The sequence below is a fragment of the Podarcis gaigeae genome, assembly GCF_964106915.1.
Source record: "Podarcis gaigeae genome assembly, chromosome: 5".
In the NCBI taxonomy this organism is placed as follows: domain Eukaryota; kingdom Metazoa; phylum Chordata; class Lepidosauria; order Squamata; family Lacertidae; genus Podarcis; species Podarcis gaigeae.
Window position 1 is genome coordinate 33570801 of NC_139681.1, and position 19329 is coordinate 33590129.

The window sequence follows — 19329 nt, forward strand, 5'->3', positions numbered from 1 at the left end:
GCTTCCGCTGGCCTAGAGCGGACCGGAAGGGCAGGCGGGGCGGAGCGTCGCCATGGCGGCCGAGGGCCGAGCCGGCCAGCCGGCAGCGCCGACAGGGACCGAGATGCAGCGCTGAGGCGGGAGGATGATCTCGCGATACACACGGAAGCCGGTGGCCCCCGACGCCCAGGGGATGTGAGTGGCCTCTCCTTGCTGGCGTCGCGACCCTGAGGCGCCTTCCGTCCGGGCGGGGGACCCCTTCCGACTCCCCGGCGGCGACCCTGCCGGCGCGGCCTGGTGGGGCGTCCCGGAGGAGACGGAGGCCTCGGGAGGGAGGGAGGGGGCGGGTCCGGGCTGTATCTTTCCGGAGTGCCTCGGGAGAAAGCAGGCTCCCCTGACGGGATGTCCTCGCGCCCACCAAAACAGGCGCCTCCACGTGGAAAGCCGCCTTGCTGGAGAGAAAGGTCCCAGCCTAACTTTCACCCTGAAGCCTGTTTTCTAGGCTTAGAGCAGGCATAGGCAAACTCGGCCTTCCAGATGTTTTGGGACTACAACTCCCATCATCCCTAGTTAACAGGACCAGTGGTCAGGGATGATGGGAATTGTAGTCCCAAAACATCTGGAGGGCCGAGTTTGCCTATGCCTGGCTTAGAGTGTTTGTTTTTTTTTTCATTGGTGGAGGAACAATCTGCCATACTAACCCACAGGAGCTGATTTACCACCTCCCTGAAAACCAAGACTGAGATAACAGCGACATCAATAAAATCTTGCCACTGCTACCACCTAGGGCAGAGCTTCCCAAACTTTCCGCTTTGGAGACAGGCATCATTTCACGACACAGTAATTCAGCTTTAAAGTGGTACCTTGGTTCTCAAACTAAATCTGTTCCGGAAGTCCGTTCCAAAACCAAAGCATTCCAAAACCAAGTTGCTCTTTCCCATAGAAAGTAATGCAGAATTGATTAATCCGTTCCAGACTTTTAAAAACAACCCCTAAAACAGGAATTTAACATGAATTTTACTATCTAACGAGACCATTGATCCATAAAATGGAAGCAGTAAACAATGTACTGCAGTCACAAAATCAATCAATCAGTAGCTGAACTGGGTTCCACACAGTCACAAAAACAAAACAAAAGCCACAAAAACAAAAATGCAAAATAAATAGCAAAAACGGATAGACCGCAGTGTAACACTCAAATTGTCAGCGTAATGCTCAAAATGGAAGTGTGGCACTCAAATCAGAAGTGTAGCTTGTGCTAGAGAGCCAATCAATGTCATACGAAAACCTTTTGCGTTCTTCTGGTATGACAGGCTTGGATGTATATTTTAAAAACTTAAATTACAGTGGTACCTCGGGTTAAGTACTTAATTTGTTCTGGAGGTCCGTTCTTAACCTGAAACTGTTCTTAACCTGAAGCACCACGTTAGCTAATGGGGCCAACTGCTGCCGCCGCGCCACAGGAGCCTGATTTCTGTTCTTAACCTGAAGCACTATTTCTGGGTTAGCAGAGTGTGTAACCTGATGCATATGTAACCAGAAGCGTATGTAACCTGAGGTACCACTGTATTTATGTTAATAAGAAACAGTTCCCAACAATTTTTAATGCTGATTGCTTGTTGGTAAGAAGACATTAAAGTCACTATTAGAGGATGTAATTTATTTCCACTGAAGGTAAACAGTGTTTCCGTGCGCTGCTCTGGTTCGCCAGAAGTGGCTTAGTCGTGCTGGCCGCATGACCTGGAAGCTGTACACTGGCTCTCTTGGCCAACAAAGATGAGCGCTGCAATCCCAGAGTCGGTCATGACTGGACCTAATGGTCAGGGGTCCCTTTACCTTTACTTTAATCACATTTTTACTTTTCTTCCCCCACCCTTTTTTTTAGCCGAGAACTTACAAAAAGTTCCTTAGAACATCACCCCCTGCCAGACTCACTGGATGACAGTTATCCATCTACTGAAAGTCAGGAAGACATTTCAAGGTATCCAGATAGTGTAAAGATTTATGGGGGGAGGTTTGTGAGAAGAGGTTGGAAAATACATTTCTGTTGACTGCTTTCATTTTTTATTCCTATGGCTATTTCCCCCTCCACTTTTAGTAGGTCTGGGACACTTGTTAAACATCCAGTCAAATAGTGACGGTCTGTTGTTTGGCCATGGTCAAATGTTAATCCTATGAAGCCAGCAATGCCCTTTTGGAAAGGCGTAACCTATTGCTTTAATTTGCATCATGGTGTCATCAGATACCAAAGGCAAGAGATAGTCAAACTTTACTGAAAATAAATAAAGTCATTCTTTTTTCCAGTGCTCTAGAATGGGGACATGGTAATACATGGAAACCCCATTTAAGAAGAGGCACCTATTTTCTTGTACTAGATCATAGCTGCTTTTAAAAACAAGTCTTTCTTTTCTAGTTGATATGCATGTTTCATTTTTAGTTGTATAATTGCAACTTGGGGCTCCAGGATAACAAAAAACAACAACAACTGTTCTTAAGTATTGTTCACATACATTGATGTTTAAATAATATTGTTAGAAACAATATAATGTGATTTCATTGTTACCAATCTTTATTTCATGATGTTTATATAATATTGTTAGTTACAATATAATTTGATTTCATTGTTACCAAACTTCATTTGGTGATGTAACTTTAGCTTCCTTCTTCAATCTAATAGTAATAAATTAGACTAAAACATATTTTATCATTAGCAGAACTTCATATGTGTGTCTATTTTATGGTACCTTTAACGTGTAGCTGCAGAATTACATTACTTGAAAGATACCTTCCCCACTAGAATCTAAACTGTTCCTCATATACTTCCTATTCACTTTGGAAAGCTTAACTCATATGACTTTTCTTATATTAAGATTCCCTTTCTCTCTTCTCTCTCCACTCCCCCTGTACATTTTAGTGAGTCTGAAAGTACAAAAGATTCAAACTACCAGTCTGTCACTTCAGTAGATGATGGAAACTCATGGTCAGCTAGTCAGAGCTTCACAGGCACCTCTACAGAAGACAGCTCAGTCTTTTCTTGGGGCTATGATGTGAGTAGATTATAATCCTTCAGTTAAAATGAGAATAATCCTTTGAAAAATATTATTGATAAGTTTAGATCTCTGTCCTTCACATAATTTCACACATTGGTCCTAACAAATACACTTATGAGTCAGTAGGCAGGCCGGTACAAGCTTTGGCATATTTCAGTTACACTCATGCACAGGATTTTTTTGCAGTGAATGGTGCAAAAATATTGTAGTCCTAATAGAGTTGTGTGTATTCATTCTTGGAAGTTGGTACAGAGTTCAGCATCCTTAAGAACAGTCTTTATCTTAAAAAAATTTGCAGGTTTTCCTTCAAAAATTAGAATTGCAATCTGGCACATTGTTTCATATACTTAAATCATCATTTTACCTGAATTGTACCTGGGGCTCAAGAATGCCTTCTCTTATCTGATCCTTCCCAATTCCTCCCTCTTCTGCTCTTCATCTTTGTTAGTTTTGTTATTGTATTGCCGATTAAAATGTAAAAAGTTTCTTGCAAATCAGTCAGTAAAAAATTTCATGACTTAGGACAATACTCAAGTCTGACATATTACTGCTTTAAATAGACTTTGGAAACAAATGACATTCAAATTTAAGCCGTACTGATAAGATTCTGGAAGACTTGGGTCCCATCCTATAGCAATGTACTTGGTGCAGTCCCATTCCTTTCTGGCCTTGAGCTACATTTTGAGTTGTATTAGCAATTCTTCATTCAGCTTACTCATTTATTATTTCCTAGTGGGCCCTGCAACAAAGAGTGCTCCTATTCAGTGTGTCAGACTTCTCCGCTGTCCCGGGGCGATTTAAAAGCCCCCGGGAAGGCAGGCAGGGGGGACAAAGACTTTTGCCCCCCGCCAGCCTTCAGAAGAGGTCCAGGACCTCTTCTGAAGGCGGGCGGGGGGCAAAAGTCTTTGCTCCCCCCCGCCTGCCTTCAAAAGCCGTCCGGGATAGCGGGAAGCGCTTCCCTGCTATCCTGGACTGCTTTTAAAATGCTGGCGGTGGGGAGCAAAGCCTTTCGGCCCCCGCCGGCCTTCCTGGACCTCTTCTGAAGGCCGGAGGGGGGGAAAGGCTTTGCTCCCCACCGCCAGCATTTAAAAGAGGTCCCCGGAGATTTCCCTATGGGCTTGCTTCGCAAGAAGAAATTCGTCTTGCGAAGCAACTCGCAAACGGAAAACCCTTTCGTCTTGCAGGTTTTCCGTCTTGCGAGGCATTCGTCTTGCGGGGCACCACTGTATATTTGCTTTATGAAGAAAGTCCTGAGTATCCTGCTAAATTGTGAAACCAGCTAGCTGGTCCACATAATCCCCCAAAGGTGTAATTTTGTTTCCCATTTTTATTTCTTCCCTGATTTTTGTTCAGGAATTTGATAAAGCTGCGACGCGGCAAGTACAACAGATATTCAGATATATTGATGAGCTCTTGTATGAACAAAAAACAAGCATGTATGTTGAAGGCCTAGAGGAGGAGTGCCAACAATGGATGTCAAGCTTTCCCCATCTCAGGTATTTTCATGATGTGTTAGTGATGCATTTCACAGTACTAGAAAACAGCATAAAGCTGTATTTTTCAGCTTCTTCACGACTGCTGTAGAGGTTCAGTTTTCGTTCTAAATGTGCCGCCCTCTCTGCTCTTGTTCCTGAGTGAATCATTATGGACCAACACAGTGGCTGATTCTGCTGTTACTTTCCAAATCTCTTCTTTGATGCTGAATGACTCAACTGTAAGAAGTGCTTTGTTGGAACATACTAACGTAATGTTGCAGGAGATGATAATTTTATCTTGATGTTGCAAAATAAGTGCTCTTAAAGAGTAGTTGTTGCTTACACCTTCCTTCCCTTACAAGTAAATTCCTTCCTTGAGTTGTAGGTTTTGTATACCTCCTGAATGCTTTAGGTCTTATTTTGTGGATTAGGCATACTTTGCCAGTTTCTCCAAAGCCATTTGTAATTTTTAAAAATAATTCTCTATTTAATATCAGGATTGTAGGAAAACAAGTAGTGATTCCCACAGACGAAGGTTACGGCTGGTACTCGAGTTCAACTTGCAGCACTTTAGGTTCATCAGATATGACCCCATCACTAGAGAAAGATCCGAGTGAGTAAGTATCAGTGATCTCTAATTCTGCAGAAGGGTTCCATTATCAATGAATGATTGGCAGAGCAAACCTACTGGGGCAAGGTGAGGGGAATGTTTGTGGTGGATGAACTGCCAAGTACAAAGCCCCACTGAGCTTTCCCCTTTTGGGATTTTTTTTTTAAAAGCTCCCCACCCCACATTTTGCATCAAGGAGGCCTCAGTGGGTAGACCTCATGCCCCACACATGGAGCTTCTGTGGAGAGGCAAACCTGCTAAATCCTATCGCACTTTGAATGCTTTCCCCTCGCCCCGCCCCTGCAGGACCATGGGATGCACTTTAGGACTGCAGTCTTATATACACTTTACCTTAGATACCTTTACACTTATATACATACATGGGATTGGACTGTGAGCTGCTCTCAGATGAAGCATAAAATGACTTTTAAAAAATAGCATCACTATAACCACCTTATTTTCATTGGAAGAAGAAATTAGTCTTCTTTGTAACTATTTTGTTTATGAAATGTATTTGGCGTTCAGAACAAACCATGATTTTTGAAAGTAGCTATTGCATCAGTAATATATTGCAAGCAACATTAATGTATTTCAGATATTGTCCACATGCCTAGCAAACACTGGTGTTATTTGCTAGGATTCAAAGAATTGAGCAAATGGAGACTTTACTATTGTTTCCTTAGACATCTGCCCTCCATGCCATATGGCAAACTGTTTCTGAAACTTGGTGAGCTTCAGTAACCATTTATGATATCATATAGGATTCGTCATTTCAAAGGGGAGGGGGGGACTTTATAGTAAGGATAGCTTGTACGGTATTGGTAGGATGGTAGTTGATCCCATGTCAGAAGGTGATCACATACCAAGTATAATAAAGGAATTAAATGAATCTCTAAACAATCTTAGCATTCTACTGTTGGTTGTACTATCTTCTACAATGTCAGAGGGCTCATAAGCTAATTTCTCCACAACTACTTTCTGGAATATTTAAGAAAAATGTTTCTGAGATTATTTCTTTACTCTTAGTGCTTAAAAACAAGAGAGAGGGTATAATTGCATTCAGGATAATTAGGTCTTTTTGGGGGGTTTGTTGTCTAAAATGAAAGAAGTCAACTCAAAAGCCTAACATCATTATTATTAAAACTGAATAATTTTTTTCAGCTTTCATTTTATGGTTGGGATTTGATATCTGTCCACTGCTGTTGGGAGAGCTTAAGAGCCTCCATGGGTGAGATGGAAAATCTGCCCTTGTCACCAGTACCATAACTATACCATTGAGATATAAAGTGATCCTTCTTGTTTACTGCCATTTTTTTCAGGTTTAGTATTTTGGGCAAAAAGGTTCCTGTTTCTGTTACTCCTATATGTAAAGAAGACAACATTTCAAAACCACCTGAATTGTGTTTATCGGAGAGTGAAGAAGGAGACGGTGGAGTGATTGTTTCTGAAGGTGTAATGGAGGAATATTTAGCATTTGATCGCAGAGATGTGTAGGTATTGAATATTTGTTTAACCTAGTCTGCACTGATATTTGCTGCTAGTGACTTGGAATTAATTGCTAAAATGTAATTTGTTCCTAACAGTAGAAAATAATAAATTACACAGTGATTTTTGTTGTTGTTCTTCTACTGAAGTGCTCATAATAGCTTTGTAAATCCTTGTTGGTGGCGCCACCCTATAGATTTGGTGATTTTCTCACTAAATAGCTGTTGAGTTTAAAATTGCAGCTTTATTCCTCCCCAGCATCATGATGTTGTTCTTAATGCTGATTATCATGCAGTGCGTATAGGTCTAGGTGGGCAAGTTGCTGAATGGCAGAGAACACACTGGAAACTTGTGAGCCAAAGGACCTGAACTCAAGCTGCACATTTTATTTATGTCTCATTTGAATAAAAGGTCTATTAACATGGTAGATCCAATGCCTTTTTACTAGCATAACTAGTGGAAATGTACTGCTTGCTATTTATGATTCACAAAGTTCCAAAAAAATATATGTGCAGAGAGTTTTTCACCCACTGGACTGACTGGGGATATGATCATCATTTAGTGAATGCTGCCTTCTAGAACAGTTATTCATCTTTATTGTAGTATATCATTCTAGCTGTCTTGATCGTTTGTCTTTGGAATGGAGGTAGGGAGTGTTAATTCTGTGATCCAGTCATGGCCACTGAGTCCTGTGCCAAATCCTGGCTAGTCATTGAATCCCTCAAAGTTTTCAATTGCTCAGCAGGAACCCATTGCAACGGGGAGTATATCTTAACCAGGGAAAGCCACAGACTCAGGATTATAACTGAAACAAATGACTTGGTTTATTAGTGGACAAAGCTTAATGGTATTATGACATGGTAATACGAAAGCTTACAGAAGTTGCAGAAAACACATAAGGTGGAATATTTTAAAATGAGGCAACTTAAAGCAACTTGTACAAAATTTAATTTAAAGCAGCTTAATACATTTGGATATGTACAAAAAATAATTATTGGTTTATAAATTAAACCATTGAAATGAATGAGCATGATTAAGTTAAGACCATTAATTTCAGTGGGTCTGCTCTGAGTAAAACTTCGTTGACTACCACTCTTAAGGGCAGGAGTCACCTAACCATCTCTGTCAGGAGAAGCCCTGTGCAAGGACTTTCACAACAGGGTTTCCTCTCCCCACCTCTTAGGGGCATTGGAAAATCCCCCCAGAGCAGTGGCGGGAGAGGGGGGCTCATTCCATCTGGTAAGCTGCAGGGATTGCTCAGACAGAACAATTAGAAGAGTTCAGCATTGAATTCCACCCATCAGCTCTAAATTTGTCAGGTAGGCACAAAGTCACTTCTGGCTTTGATTAAATAAAATTAAAACTGAACTGTAACATTATCTTGTTTCATTCAAAGGGAAGAAGAGTTGCATGATTGGAAAATGGGTCTTTCACCTGACAGACGGAAATTAGGTTTCCCTCCTATCTCGCCATCCTACTGCATGAGAGATGCTGTCCTTTCCTATGTGTTTGATGATGTCTGGAGTGAAGTCTTGGGCCATATGGAGCAATTAATCTGTAGACACTGGGAAGGGTCAGTCTCAGGTAAGTTTCAAGGCTAAAATGCAGGGGATAACATTCTCCAAAGTTTTCCCCGCCCACTTCAAAATGTAGTGTTAAATACCGGTACTTAGCAAGCTATATTGCCCCCCCCCCGAAATACTCCTTATGCCTAGAAACAGTTTCAGTCCAGTGAGTCATAGTCTAAGACTCTCGCAGTTTGCTATAAATTGCATTGGGAAGTCTTATCCTGTGTGGATTTTAATGACCAGATATTTTGGTCCACTGACATGCATGGAACTCCATGTATTCTAGCTCTTTTAAATGTCTCTGATTAAAATCAAGAGTCTGAAGCCCATTTATATACTTTTCAAGGAGATAAAAGCCACCTTTATTAAAATTTTGCTTTATAAGAATCCAAAGTGAACAGTGCATTCTGATTTGTGTTTGTCCTATTTCTGGTAGACGATGAGAAGAATGTCATAACTGTTGAAACAAACCGGACAGATTCAGGAAGTCCTTTTATGCAGTTTGAGCCTTTGCCACTGTTATTACCTCGAATGCCGCAAACTAAGATGCCCTCCATCCCTTCAAATCAGGTAAGTTTAAGAAGACACATCAGGTTGAGATGGTGTCTAGGCAAGGAAATTTGTCATGTTAACTTGCCTGAAAATTAGACATTGCAATGGCTTGACTATATCTGTCCTTGCAAAACTTTCACTTTATCACATACTGTCACAACTCTTAAAATTCTATCTACCTTACTTTGAAAACATTTTCCTTCTTTGCGCTTTGATGAAATAAGAGGTATACAGAGTTAGAGGACTGGTATGGGAGATACCAACTCAATCATTACCCAGCTTAGTGGGCAACAGAGAGCACTCTTATTTTGCTGCTTGGATGTATAAAGCATCTCTGTTAATTACCTTTGTTTTTTTTTAAATGTGTACTAGTTCTTGCTCTGCATACTCTCCATAATAAAGATAAGAACCCAAGGTTTAACTAGTGTTTGATCCATTTTAACTCGGTTTCTTTCCTTTTTTATTTTCCCCCTTTCACTTCCCTGTATAATCCTCTGTCTTCCTCATGTATACCTTATTGTATGCATAGTACTCAAAACACCGATGTGGCCGCAAAAGCAAAAAGAAGAGAAAAACACCGGAAGTATGTATGATGCAGGGGGTATAGCTCTTTTCTTTCTCCTGTCAGTGTAATATGGCGGGTGGATGATGATGATGATGATTTTGCGTTTTCTCAGATGATGCAGAACTATTTTGAGTCAAAATTCATTACCACAGAAGTATTGTACATTAATTTCAGCAGAACTTTACTTCCAAATTAGACAGCTTTGGGTTACACCGTTTCTTGGATTCCTTTGTTATTTAGGAGGCAATGAGACATATGATGCAGTGTCTGGGGAAGGGAGAACCTCATTCACTAGTGTATTAATCAATTTAGTTTAGTCATACATTAATAATATTCCATCTCAGCAAGTTTAGGCTGATCCTGAAAAAATTCAGTAACAAACGCCAACGAGATTTGTGCTTACATTTTTTTAGGATTATAGATTTGGCACCCTAGTACTAAGTAGGACTTTTCCTAGTCCCCCTTTTGACCTTTCAAAAACCTACTCCTAAAGGTCAGCTAACTCTAGAGTGGTATTATATTGCACTGGAAGTGATAAGTGAGGGAAGGCTGCAGCAGGCTATGACAGACATCCATGTCTTTTCAGTACAGAAGCTGCTGTAACCAGATATACTTTAGGTGAGAAAATGCTTACAAGGTTGGGGGAGGCCTGCCACAAAGAAGGGGGGGGTGGTGGAATGAGGGACCATGCCCTTTCTCCTAACCTGATAAGAGAGGTGGTTGTGAAACACAGTTGTAAGCCCAGCTGACTTACTGATGCTCAAGTTTGATTTCTCTGCCACTGGGTCAGGATGTGGCTACCAATAATTGCAGCAGGGACCAGTTCAGCAGTTGAGAACAGCAAGTGCCCCCTCTCCCTGTTTCCTAAGATTTACCTCAAGATAATGCATGCTTTGTCAACAATGAGAATTTCAGCAGTCGTACACATGTAGCTGGTAACAAGGGCCACTGAAATCAATCTATCATGCAGTCATGCAGATGTACGAGGACTGAGTAGTTAGTTGGTAGCATATACACAAAGTAGAAATCTAACCATGTTGTCATATGTTTGCTTATTCGTGTGACCTAAACATTTTTTCTCTGCTGAAAGTATTTTGTCCAGATTAATTTATGCTAAGCTTAAATAATTTAATTACCTTGGTTACGAAGCCATGTTATATAATAAACAGTGTGTAATTTAAAAAGATATAAGAACTGCTTATAAGACCATTCATGCCTTGTTACGTGTTAGTTATGAACAAATTGAGGGCATGCACTGCTTTTCTTGAGTCCATTGACATTTACTCTTTTCCAATCCTTTTTTCAGTAAGAGCCGAGATTGGAAATTAAGAAATGCGTATCTTTCATTTAATGCTGAGGGCAAATTTAATTTCTTGTAACCTGCAGGCAAATCTCTCCCAAGGAACGAGCGGTGGTCCACAACGTAATTTGAATGGTTTGATGGTTATTCATGGGATCCCCTTACAGCAAAGGAACTTGCCTCTGATGGATAAAATATTGTAAGAGTAGCCATCTTTTGTTTGTTCTGTATGAAAGCTGCACTGCGAGTTAGAGATATAAGGAAGCAGTTGTGTTGGGATTCAAGTTTTGCTAAGTTTATATTGACTTTTAAACACCCCCCTCCTGCTCTATGCATCCACAGCTGTGGCGGAACCATTGAATGCTTCTACTCTAGTCCATTTTGGCTTGTCTAAAACTGAGCTAGGCTAAAGATCAAGCTAGCTCAGGTTACTATCAAAACCCCCACGTAGAAATCAATTACACCTCTCAACATGCAGAAGATGTAAAATTCATACTTAATATGCTAGTGGATTTGCTCAGTCTAGTGGCTCCTGCACCACAATAGGTGTTGACTAGCATCCCCTTTTCACTGAAATGCAAATGGAAAGGGTTGTAATGCTAGGATGGAATCTGTTGTCCTTCCACATTTTTAAAAACTCATTTTATACTGTGCCTTTCTTCTGTCATGGAGCCGAAGGTGGTGGACTTGTGGTTCACACAGCCAGGCATGAACTGAACCTGCTTAGCTTTGACCTCATGTGCCTTCAGACCATCTTACCGGGATACACATGGGCTTTATAGAGCAGAATAGCTGTGCGGTAGCTGCCTTTGTAGTGGTATTGTGCCTCGTTAATTGATGCGGATGGTGCGAAATCAGTTTATGAATATTTCATTTTGCTCCTGTGCTTTCCCCCACTTGGTGCCAGAGACTTGGATGACAGATTGCTTATGAGGCCAGGCTCCACTTCTATCCTGTCAACCAGAGCTCGGCCAAATCGCCCACTTGAGCTCAGTACATCTTCTCTGTCCTATTCTGCACAGTCTGCTAGAAGGCGCAACCCTCCGCCACGTACTCTGCACCCCATCAACACGAGCCATTCTCGCTCAGGGACACCGAGACCCATGGAGGATGTCATCAGGGGAACACGGCTGTAGGTTGATACTTACTTCTGGCTTAATCTCTGCCTTTTGAAATGTTCAGCATGACAGGATCAGATGTGGGTGAGACAGGCAGTTGGATAAGTAATATTTGTTATCTAATCTGTTCTGTTTTGCAAAAGGAAGCTGTTCTTTTGTAAGATTTCATGTATGAGCTGAAGCCTTTCCTGGTTATCACTTTATTTATGCAGTTATTATTTGATGTTGGGATGCAGATGGCGCTGTGGTGTAAAAAACCACTGAGCCTTGGGCTTGCCAATCGGAAGGTTGGCGGTTCGAATCCCCACAACGGGGTGAGCTCCCGTTCGGTCCCAGCTCCTGCCAACCTAGCAGTTTGAAAGTGTCGGCGGGAATGTAAAGGGCGTTTCCGTGCGCTGCTCTGGTTTCACCAGAAGCAGCTTAGTCATGCTGGCCACATGACCTGGAAAAACTAAATGCAGACAAACATCGGCTCCCTCGGCCAGTAAAGCGAGATGAGCGCCGCAACCCCAGAGTCATTTGCGACTGGTCTTAACTGTCAGGGGTCCTTTACCTTTACCTTTTTATTATTTGATGATCTAGAGAATCAAAACATCCGCTTCTCCAGCTTATACCTCTTTTGCAGGGAATCACCATTTCCTTATCACCCAAGTCACGATAGACTGTTGCAAGGAAAATGCAGACTTTCTCCAGCAATAGAGTACAGTGGTACCTTGGTTCTTGAACTTAATCCGTTCCTGGAGTCCATTTGACTCCTGACATCATTCAAAAACCAAGGCGCTGCTTCCGATTGTCTGCAGGAGCTTCCTGCACTCAATTGGAAGCCTCCTGTTGGATCTTCAGCTTCTGCAAAACATTCAAAAAGAAAAACATTTACTTCTGGGTTTGCGGAGTTCAGGAGCCCATTTATTGGACAACTAAGCTGTTCGGGAACCAAGGTACCACTGTACTACATAAAATGTGGCTGCTTATTATAGCCATCTGAAAGATAGTGCCCATTATATATTTAGTGCTGGGCAACACAATTCCCCTTCCCATCCAGTTCTTCACATCTGGGCTATTTTATGATCTGCTATTTTTGAGGTAAAGCATTTCACCATTGTACTGCTCAAGAGCAGGACTGTTTATGAAACCCTTTAAAATAAAGACAAGAAGGGTAACTCTGTTGAGCAGATCCTCTACTTTACATAAGCCTTTAAAATGTATTCTTCTTTAAAAACACAAAGGTTTGTGGAGGCTCTGTTCCTCTGGGGCATGGTACATTTTTCAAAAGCCGCAGAGGAACCTTTATTTATTAAATTTATATATCCCAGCCTTCCTCCCAAAGGAGCCCAGGAACAGCACTTCCACCTCCAGAGTGAGTTTATCCTGCATGCACTGCATGTGGATGGCCACACTATGCCATTAGTGCTGAATGAGGACTAGCACTATTATACCATTAAGAACAGAATCTGCAATAGTTTCAGTTCTTTGTAAACACATATTTGATTCTCTCTCCGCAGTCCTTCTGTTCTTGTTGTTTACTTGGAAGTTTAGAGTTTTGTCTCTTCGGGAAATTTCCCCTCGCCCCCTTTTATGGTAGCAGATAAGTTTAGAGTTGCATCATGCTCCCTTGGCTGTTGGCTTTTAGTCTTTGTTACGTCGTGTTCTTTGATTTTGTGAAGCTGTTTTATTTGTTCATTGCTCAAAGAACATTGTTACAGAGTGGCTCATAAATATAATGGAAAAATATTACAGAAGCTCTGCCACGGAGGGGTGCTTGCTGAGCAGTGAGAGGGCCAAGTTATAGGCAGAACAAGGATTTCCTTTGAGTCCAGTATAAAATTGAGAGGCAGTATAGCGGTGCTGAAAGAGATTGGCTACTTGAGCTTGGACCAGTTGCAGCTACTCTGTATTTTCCATTCTACAGCCCCAGGTAGAGAGCCCTGCAGTATTCATCCCTCAAGGTAACCAAGGTGTATACCTAGAAGAAGTAAATGTGACCACAGTTGAAACTTGGACACAAGATGGATTGGTCCCAAAGTGTGCACCACCTACACAATCAATGGACAGGTGCTGACAACTAAAGAATTTGATGCAGAATCTGCAAAAAGCTTCCCTTTGCCCTCAAGCATCTGTCTTACTTGAGTTGAGTTTAACACAACTTGTCTCATCCATTTCAGTCATATATCAAGAAGCATATTATGTCAGACACTTAGCTTCACTGTGTGGCTATATCTGCTTCAGATGCTAGTAACAGCTTGCCTTGTTCCATTGGTATGTTTCTTGTATTTCAGCTCACACATATCACTCTCTTCTCTCGTGATTGAATAATGGATGGCAAGCGAGTATTTTGCCTCAATCCATTCCTGAAGTCTAGGCCTTTGATAAGACTTATTAAGCTATCATTGCAGATACACGTTAAGCTTGAGGCAAATCCGTCAGTTAGGTCACGTTGGCCATTGATTTTTAGAGGTAAAAGAGAAGCAGTGTTTTGAAAGGACTCAATAAGGAAGGCATTTTATAGACTGAAAGCAGTCCTCAAGTTGTGTTGCTGTTAATTGCAGTGAAATAATTTAAATAAATCAGCTTTGAAGGGTGCCAGGTTAACTGTGGAAGACAGTTATTTTCCTCCTTTAGCCTTAAACTAGGAAAAGTGTTGAAGCTTGAAATAGCTGCAATCATTTTGTATTCCTCACTGGTGTTGGTTCAGTATTGGAGAGAAATGTCTACAAAATGCATGCCGATTCCTCCATTTCTCATCTCTGCTGGAGTTTCTCCCACATGGAGCTCACCATTTAAGCCACAATCTCATCGACTCTCCACACTGAAACCCAGTATTTTTCATCAACTTGCATGGACACTTCTTTTTGCTATTTACCTTGAATTCACATCAGTCTTGTAATTTCCAGTGCAAATGTCGTTTTTAGTAATTGTCATTGGTCTTTTCCAGGTCCACTGCAAATGAGCAACTGTCATCACCTTCCCCAATGCCACTGAGCAGAAATAACCTCCTTCCTCCAATTAGTACTGTAGATATAGCAGATCATTTGGGATCTCAAAAGCAAATGGTAAGCGACCTCTTCTGCTGAAACAATTCTGGTCTTAGAATGACAGGGGATTCTTCAAGCCTCGCCTTGTGGTCCTTACTGTAAGATAGTAAGAATCGGTTTTTGTTTTGTTTTGTTTGAATGAATGTTTATGATTTACAAGAGAATATTATAAAAATAATTGTTGTGCATTTTTTAAAACTAAAACCCACACCCACCCTCAAAGCAAATATTAATTCTTAAGTAGTTATATCTAATTTCTGGGTTGTGAGTAATCTGTTTTTACTTCTTGAGACTATCAACCTTGAAGCAGAATGCTTACATGCAGTGTGTTTACCAGGAGAGTGAAAAGGTCCGTCTCTCTCTGTTACTCATCAGATTAATCAACTGCACCACTGTCTGTTACTGCCTTAATGCAGAGGGTGTGATACCAGTATTTCCAAGCTTTTGCATTTCTTTTAGTGTAAATTTGTATCTAAAACCCATGGCTTTTTTCTCTTCACCATGCAGAAATCTCGAGGGAATGCTAGCCGGGCTCGCAGTGCAATAGCAGATGAAATTAACCATCAACCAGTGCATGAGAGATTTTTATTACCTGATAGTTTCTCCAGGCCCAACACATCGCATGCATTTTGGGTAAGGTGTGTTCAAATTACATTCAAACCTGGAAAGAGTAGATATTCCTCTTGCCATTATCCGTGGCCAGTATCAAAATCCATAGGTCTATCTTTGCAGGTTTCCCTGTTATTTTAAGTGTAGGTACAAAATCCTTCGGCACTCAATGGTAGATTTTAAGCAAATGAATTAGGATCTGTACAGATCCCTTCTAATTGTCCCAGGTTGTGTGGCTCCCACACGTATATTAATTAATTTATATAACACCATCTGCGTACATGTAACTTGACAAAGATCTACGACAAGGGCTTCCCATCTAAAATAGGCAGAGGGAAGCAAGAGGAAGCAAGGAATGGAAACATGGGCAGGTCGGCAGAGGTAGAAAATGGAATCGCTTCAGTTCCGTATATCTTGGCTTAGTTTCAGGACAATGGGAGAGAAGGAAAGAGAAACAAGTGTGTGTGTGTGTGTGTGTGTGTGTGTGTGTGTGTGTGTGTGTGTGTGACTGTGTGTGATTGACTTCCCTCTGAGAATAGATATGAGAGCCTTCAGAGTGGCTTTCAGATTCATAAAAGTAGCTTTACACAATGATTACTCTCTGCCTCTCAGTATGTGGAAGCAGCAACATACCAGGACATTACACCTTCTCTCTCCATGCTTAAATTACTTGAGATCTCGAGAAACTTTATAGTGCAGAGAAGGAAGAGTAGATGGGAATGTGGAAAGAGTACAGCCTGTTCCCCATAATGCCCTGGAGTGCTGCTCGGCTTTGGGGTAGGGAAGAAGCAGAGCTACAGGAGAACCAGACATGGGGAAGGATTGTGAGCTTTGAGTATTTTGAATTTGCAATAGCCTGATCCAAAATATGGTACCTCTAGTGGCGCAATGGGTCAGTGTGCCTGGTTGGTGGTGGTTCAAGTCCACCCTGGACCAGCTGGGGGCAGGATTCCTGCATTGTAGAGGTTGGACTAATTGATCATCAGGCTCCCTTCCAACTCTATGATTCTTTAACTTTTTTTTTTTGCGCTTTTAGCCAGACTCGCAATATCGTCGCTCTTGCACTGTTATTGATTATGCTAATCAACCACGAAATAGTAAAGGATCTGCTGGCACAGGTACGTGCAAAGTGGAGCATGTATTGCTTAAAATGGCTTTGGTACACTAACTATATTAATAATATGCCACAGCCTAAGATTGAAATCTCGTATTACGTTACAGATGCTATAAATGTTGGCGTGATGGGAGTCAGTTTAGGGATATCCAGCTCTTCCTATATTAATTCCTTCCACCACCAGGCTCTTGGTAATTTTCTGAATGAGGACGAGGAGGACAAAGAAGACCAACCTCCGCTGGGTAAGAAGAGGCAACCGATGCCCTTTATTTGGTTGCAAATCATAAAATACTTAGCATTCTCTTTGAAGTTGTTGGCCATTTTGTTAAACGTGTAATTTTGAACCTAGAATAGCATATTTAGGTTATATTCCTGTCGTTTCTACTGTTGAGCATACAAAGCAGGGTTCCAGCTGTGTTTATTCTTTCAGTCTAACCGAGTACCCATGGCACACGCCCTCATACATGACAGCCACGGAAGTCTTCCAAGTTCACACTTCTTCAGCCCTACAAATGTGAATTTCATATTCCAAATGTATATTAATAGACAGTGCCTTTTAGATTGATAGCGGTAGCTTTGAATTGAGACTGAAATTGATATAGGGCTGCCATGTCTTTTCAAATACTTGTATGGAAAGAAGATGAAGCTTCTTCGATCACACCCAGTGTGAAGGAGCTGTGCTTGCTGTTTTAGAGACACAGAAGTCTTGCTCAGTCTTTTAATCCAGCAATATGAACCAAATTTAGGGCAGAGCACTGTTAATTTCCTTTTCCAATTGAGGTCTAGTACCTCCATTGCAGGAGCAGGGGGGTTGCTGTTCTCTTGGTGACTTTGATGCCTTTTGGGTAATGTTGTGATTATGTGGAATGGACTGATGATGTGGCTATTTCCTGTGCCAGGCTCTCTGTACTGCTGAAGGATGTAATTACTGTCATTGGTCCCTCTCATCACAAAGTTGTAAAGGAAGCTACATGAGAACTCCTGAAAAGCAACTATACCCTTGTATAAAGTGGGCCTGAGAGCAAACTCAAATGGTACAGTCTTTTCACATGCCTGGGGCATCTTAGAATGCATCCCAGTCAAAATTTGTTTGGAAACGTACGTGTCATTCAGCGCCTCATATACATTATGATGTACACTGGCACGAGAGGATCACACCACAAAAGCATGTGCTGTTCTGAATCATTGACAGGTTTATTGTGGCATGAACACTTGTGGGCATAATTTTGGGTTTTATCCAGTGATGTGCCAGCAGGGTGCCACTTCTACAGTGGGACTTAGGTTTCCTCTCCTACCCCAGCATGCTCCCAAAAATCTCCCCTAGAGGGTCTCCCAACCCTCTGGAACTGATTTTGAGTGTGCATGGGGAGCTGGAGGGGACAGAAGAGGAAGCTCTGTTCTGCATTTGAAGTCCCCTGCACTAGCAAAGCTGCACTGCTGGATACAGCCCATTACTGCATGCATGAAGTTTGCTTTTAGTACAGTTGCTTTCACAGCTTTTATCTGGTTTTTGCTCAGTAGGTCTTCAGTTACATGGCTCTGTGAGAACTCACAGCCGAGGTGGATCGAGAAGCAGACAGGGACTATAACATTGTGGCAATAAACCATCTATTTCCAAGATGAGGGAATGACTGTAGAAGCTTTTACAATCAGTATTCAACTGTAGCAATATCAAACCTGTTTACAGAAGAAGTCTTAAAACTTTCTTTACAAAACGTCTTATTTTTGTATTGACTTAAAACAAATGCCAAAGACTACAATGTTCTCTCTTATTTTTGTTCCTGTAAATCGGCTATGGTATTCTGTTGGGTGCTGAAAGCATGTGTTCAGGAAATCTGCTAACCTCTAGTATTATTGTTAATACTATCTATTACAAAGAATGTCTGCCTAAAGAATTGGATTCCTCTAGCGGTGATAATGTTGTAACACCAATTGACTTGCCAGTTATTGGCACTTGATGGCAATATATTTAGTAAAATTAAATAAGTGTGCTTGGGCACACGTCCAGTATTTTGTCTTAACTGTATAAAATGTTCTGAGTGCCAGTTGTTTGCAAACTTAGAAAAAGCTGCAGGTGATGATGTCCGAAAGGTGGCCAAGATTAAAACTTGGGAGTGCAACAGTTTTGTGTACTACCATCTATACTTTCAGTACTTACTTTCCCTTGTTTAAAATGAAGCAAGATGTTTGGTACACACATTATGTACAGCAGGAAGGTTCAGTTTTAATGTTCTCTCATTGGGGAGAGAACACTTTGTTAAGATGGAAATATTTAGAAAAAGCATTGCCTACATTGAATGTTGCATTTAATGTCTGCTGTAATTTTCATGTAACATAAAAAAATAGTTCTAGGTCTTACTAGACAAAGTAAGTGCCAGATGACAATTGTATGAAGTTATGTAAATTAAAGATAGCTTTGCATTATATTCTAGATACCATGTGAAAGTTGTAAAAAACTGGTGGGAACAGATTCTTATTAAATTGTAATATGGAATAACTTTTATATACAAATAAAAAAATATTTTCTAAAATGCATTTGAATTGTTATTAAATCACAATGGGTAGATCTTGGCTTTGAGAATGGTGCAGTCAAGAGTAACTGACCCAAGCAAGCTTCATGGCACAGCAGGGATTTTAACTTGGATCTTCCATCATTAGTCCAATTCTATCACTATAGCTTCTGGCTCTGACAAGTTTGTATGTATGTTCATAGTTATAGGCATAAGTGGCACACCGTTGGCAAGACCTTTCATACCCTTAGCACGCACTGTTTTTTCACTCATTGCATCAATATTGTCCTCTTGTTTTTAAAGTGTGGGAAATATTCTCCATCATTCAGGCTGCCCCTCTTGCACAGTTAGAAGGCAGAACC

At 41.2% G+C, this 19329-nt stretch overlaps 1 protein-coding gene across 5 annotated transcripts; it reads left to right on the forward strand.

The window, feature by feature from the left end:
• The first annotated feature begins 5 nt into the window (after positions 1-5).
• On the forward strand, positions 6-18988 carry FAM149B1 (family with sequence similarity 149 member B1). 5 transcript variants are annotated; one of them, XM_083740697.1, is made up of 16 exons: positions 6-174; positions 1865-1960; positions 2894-3026; positions 4383-4525; positions 5002-5121; positions 6434-6604; positions 7996-8183; positions 8604-8737; positions 9249-9302; positions 10671-10783; positions 11492-11716; positions 14635-14752; positions 15242-15367; positions 16380-16461; positions 16565-16699; positions 17976-18988. In XM_083740697.1, the coding sequence occupies exons 1-16, from the start codon at positions 125-127 to the stop codon at positions 18044-18046; spliced, it is 1959 nt and encodes a 652-aa protein (XP_083596823.1). In that variant the 5' UTR covers positions 6-124; the 3' UTR covers positions 18047-18988. The 5 variants fall into 5 exon arrangements, with proteins under 5 accessions (XP_083596823.1, XP_083596824.1, XP_083596825.1 ...); XM_083740698.1 differs by having other exon boundaries at positions 17979-18988; XM_083740699.1 differs by lacking the exon at positions 9249-9302.
• The last annotated feature ends 341 nt before the right edge of the window (positions 18989-19329 follow it).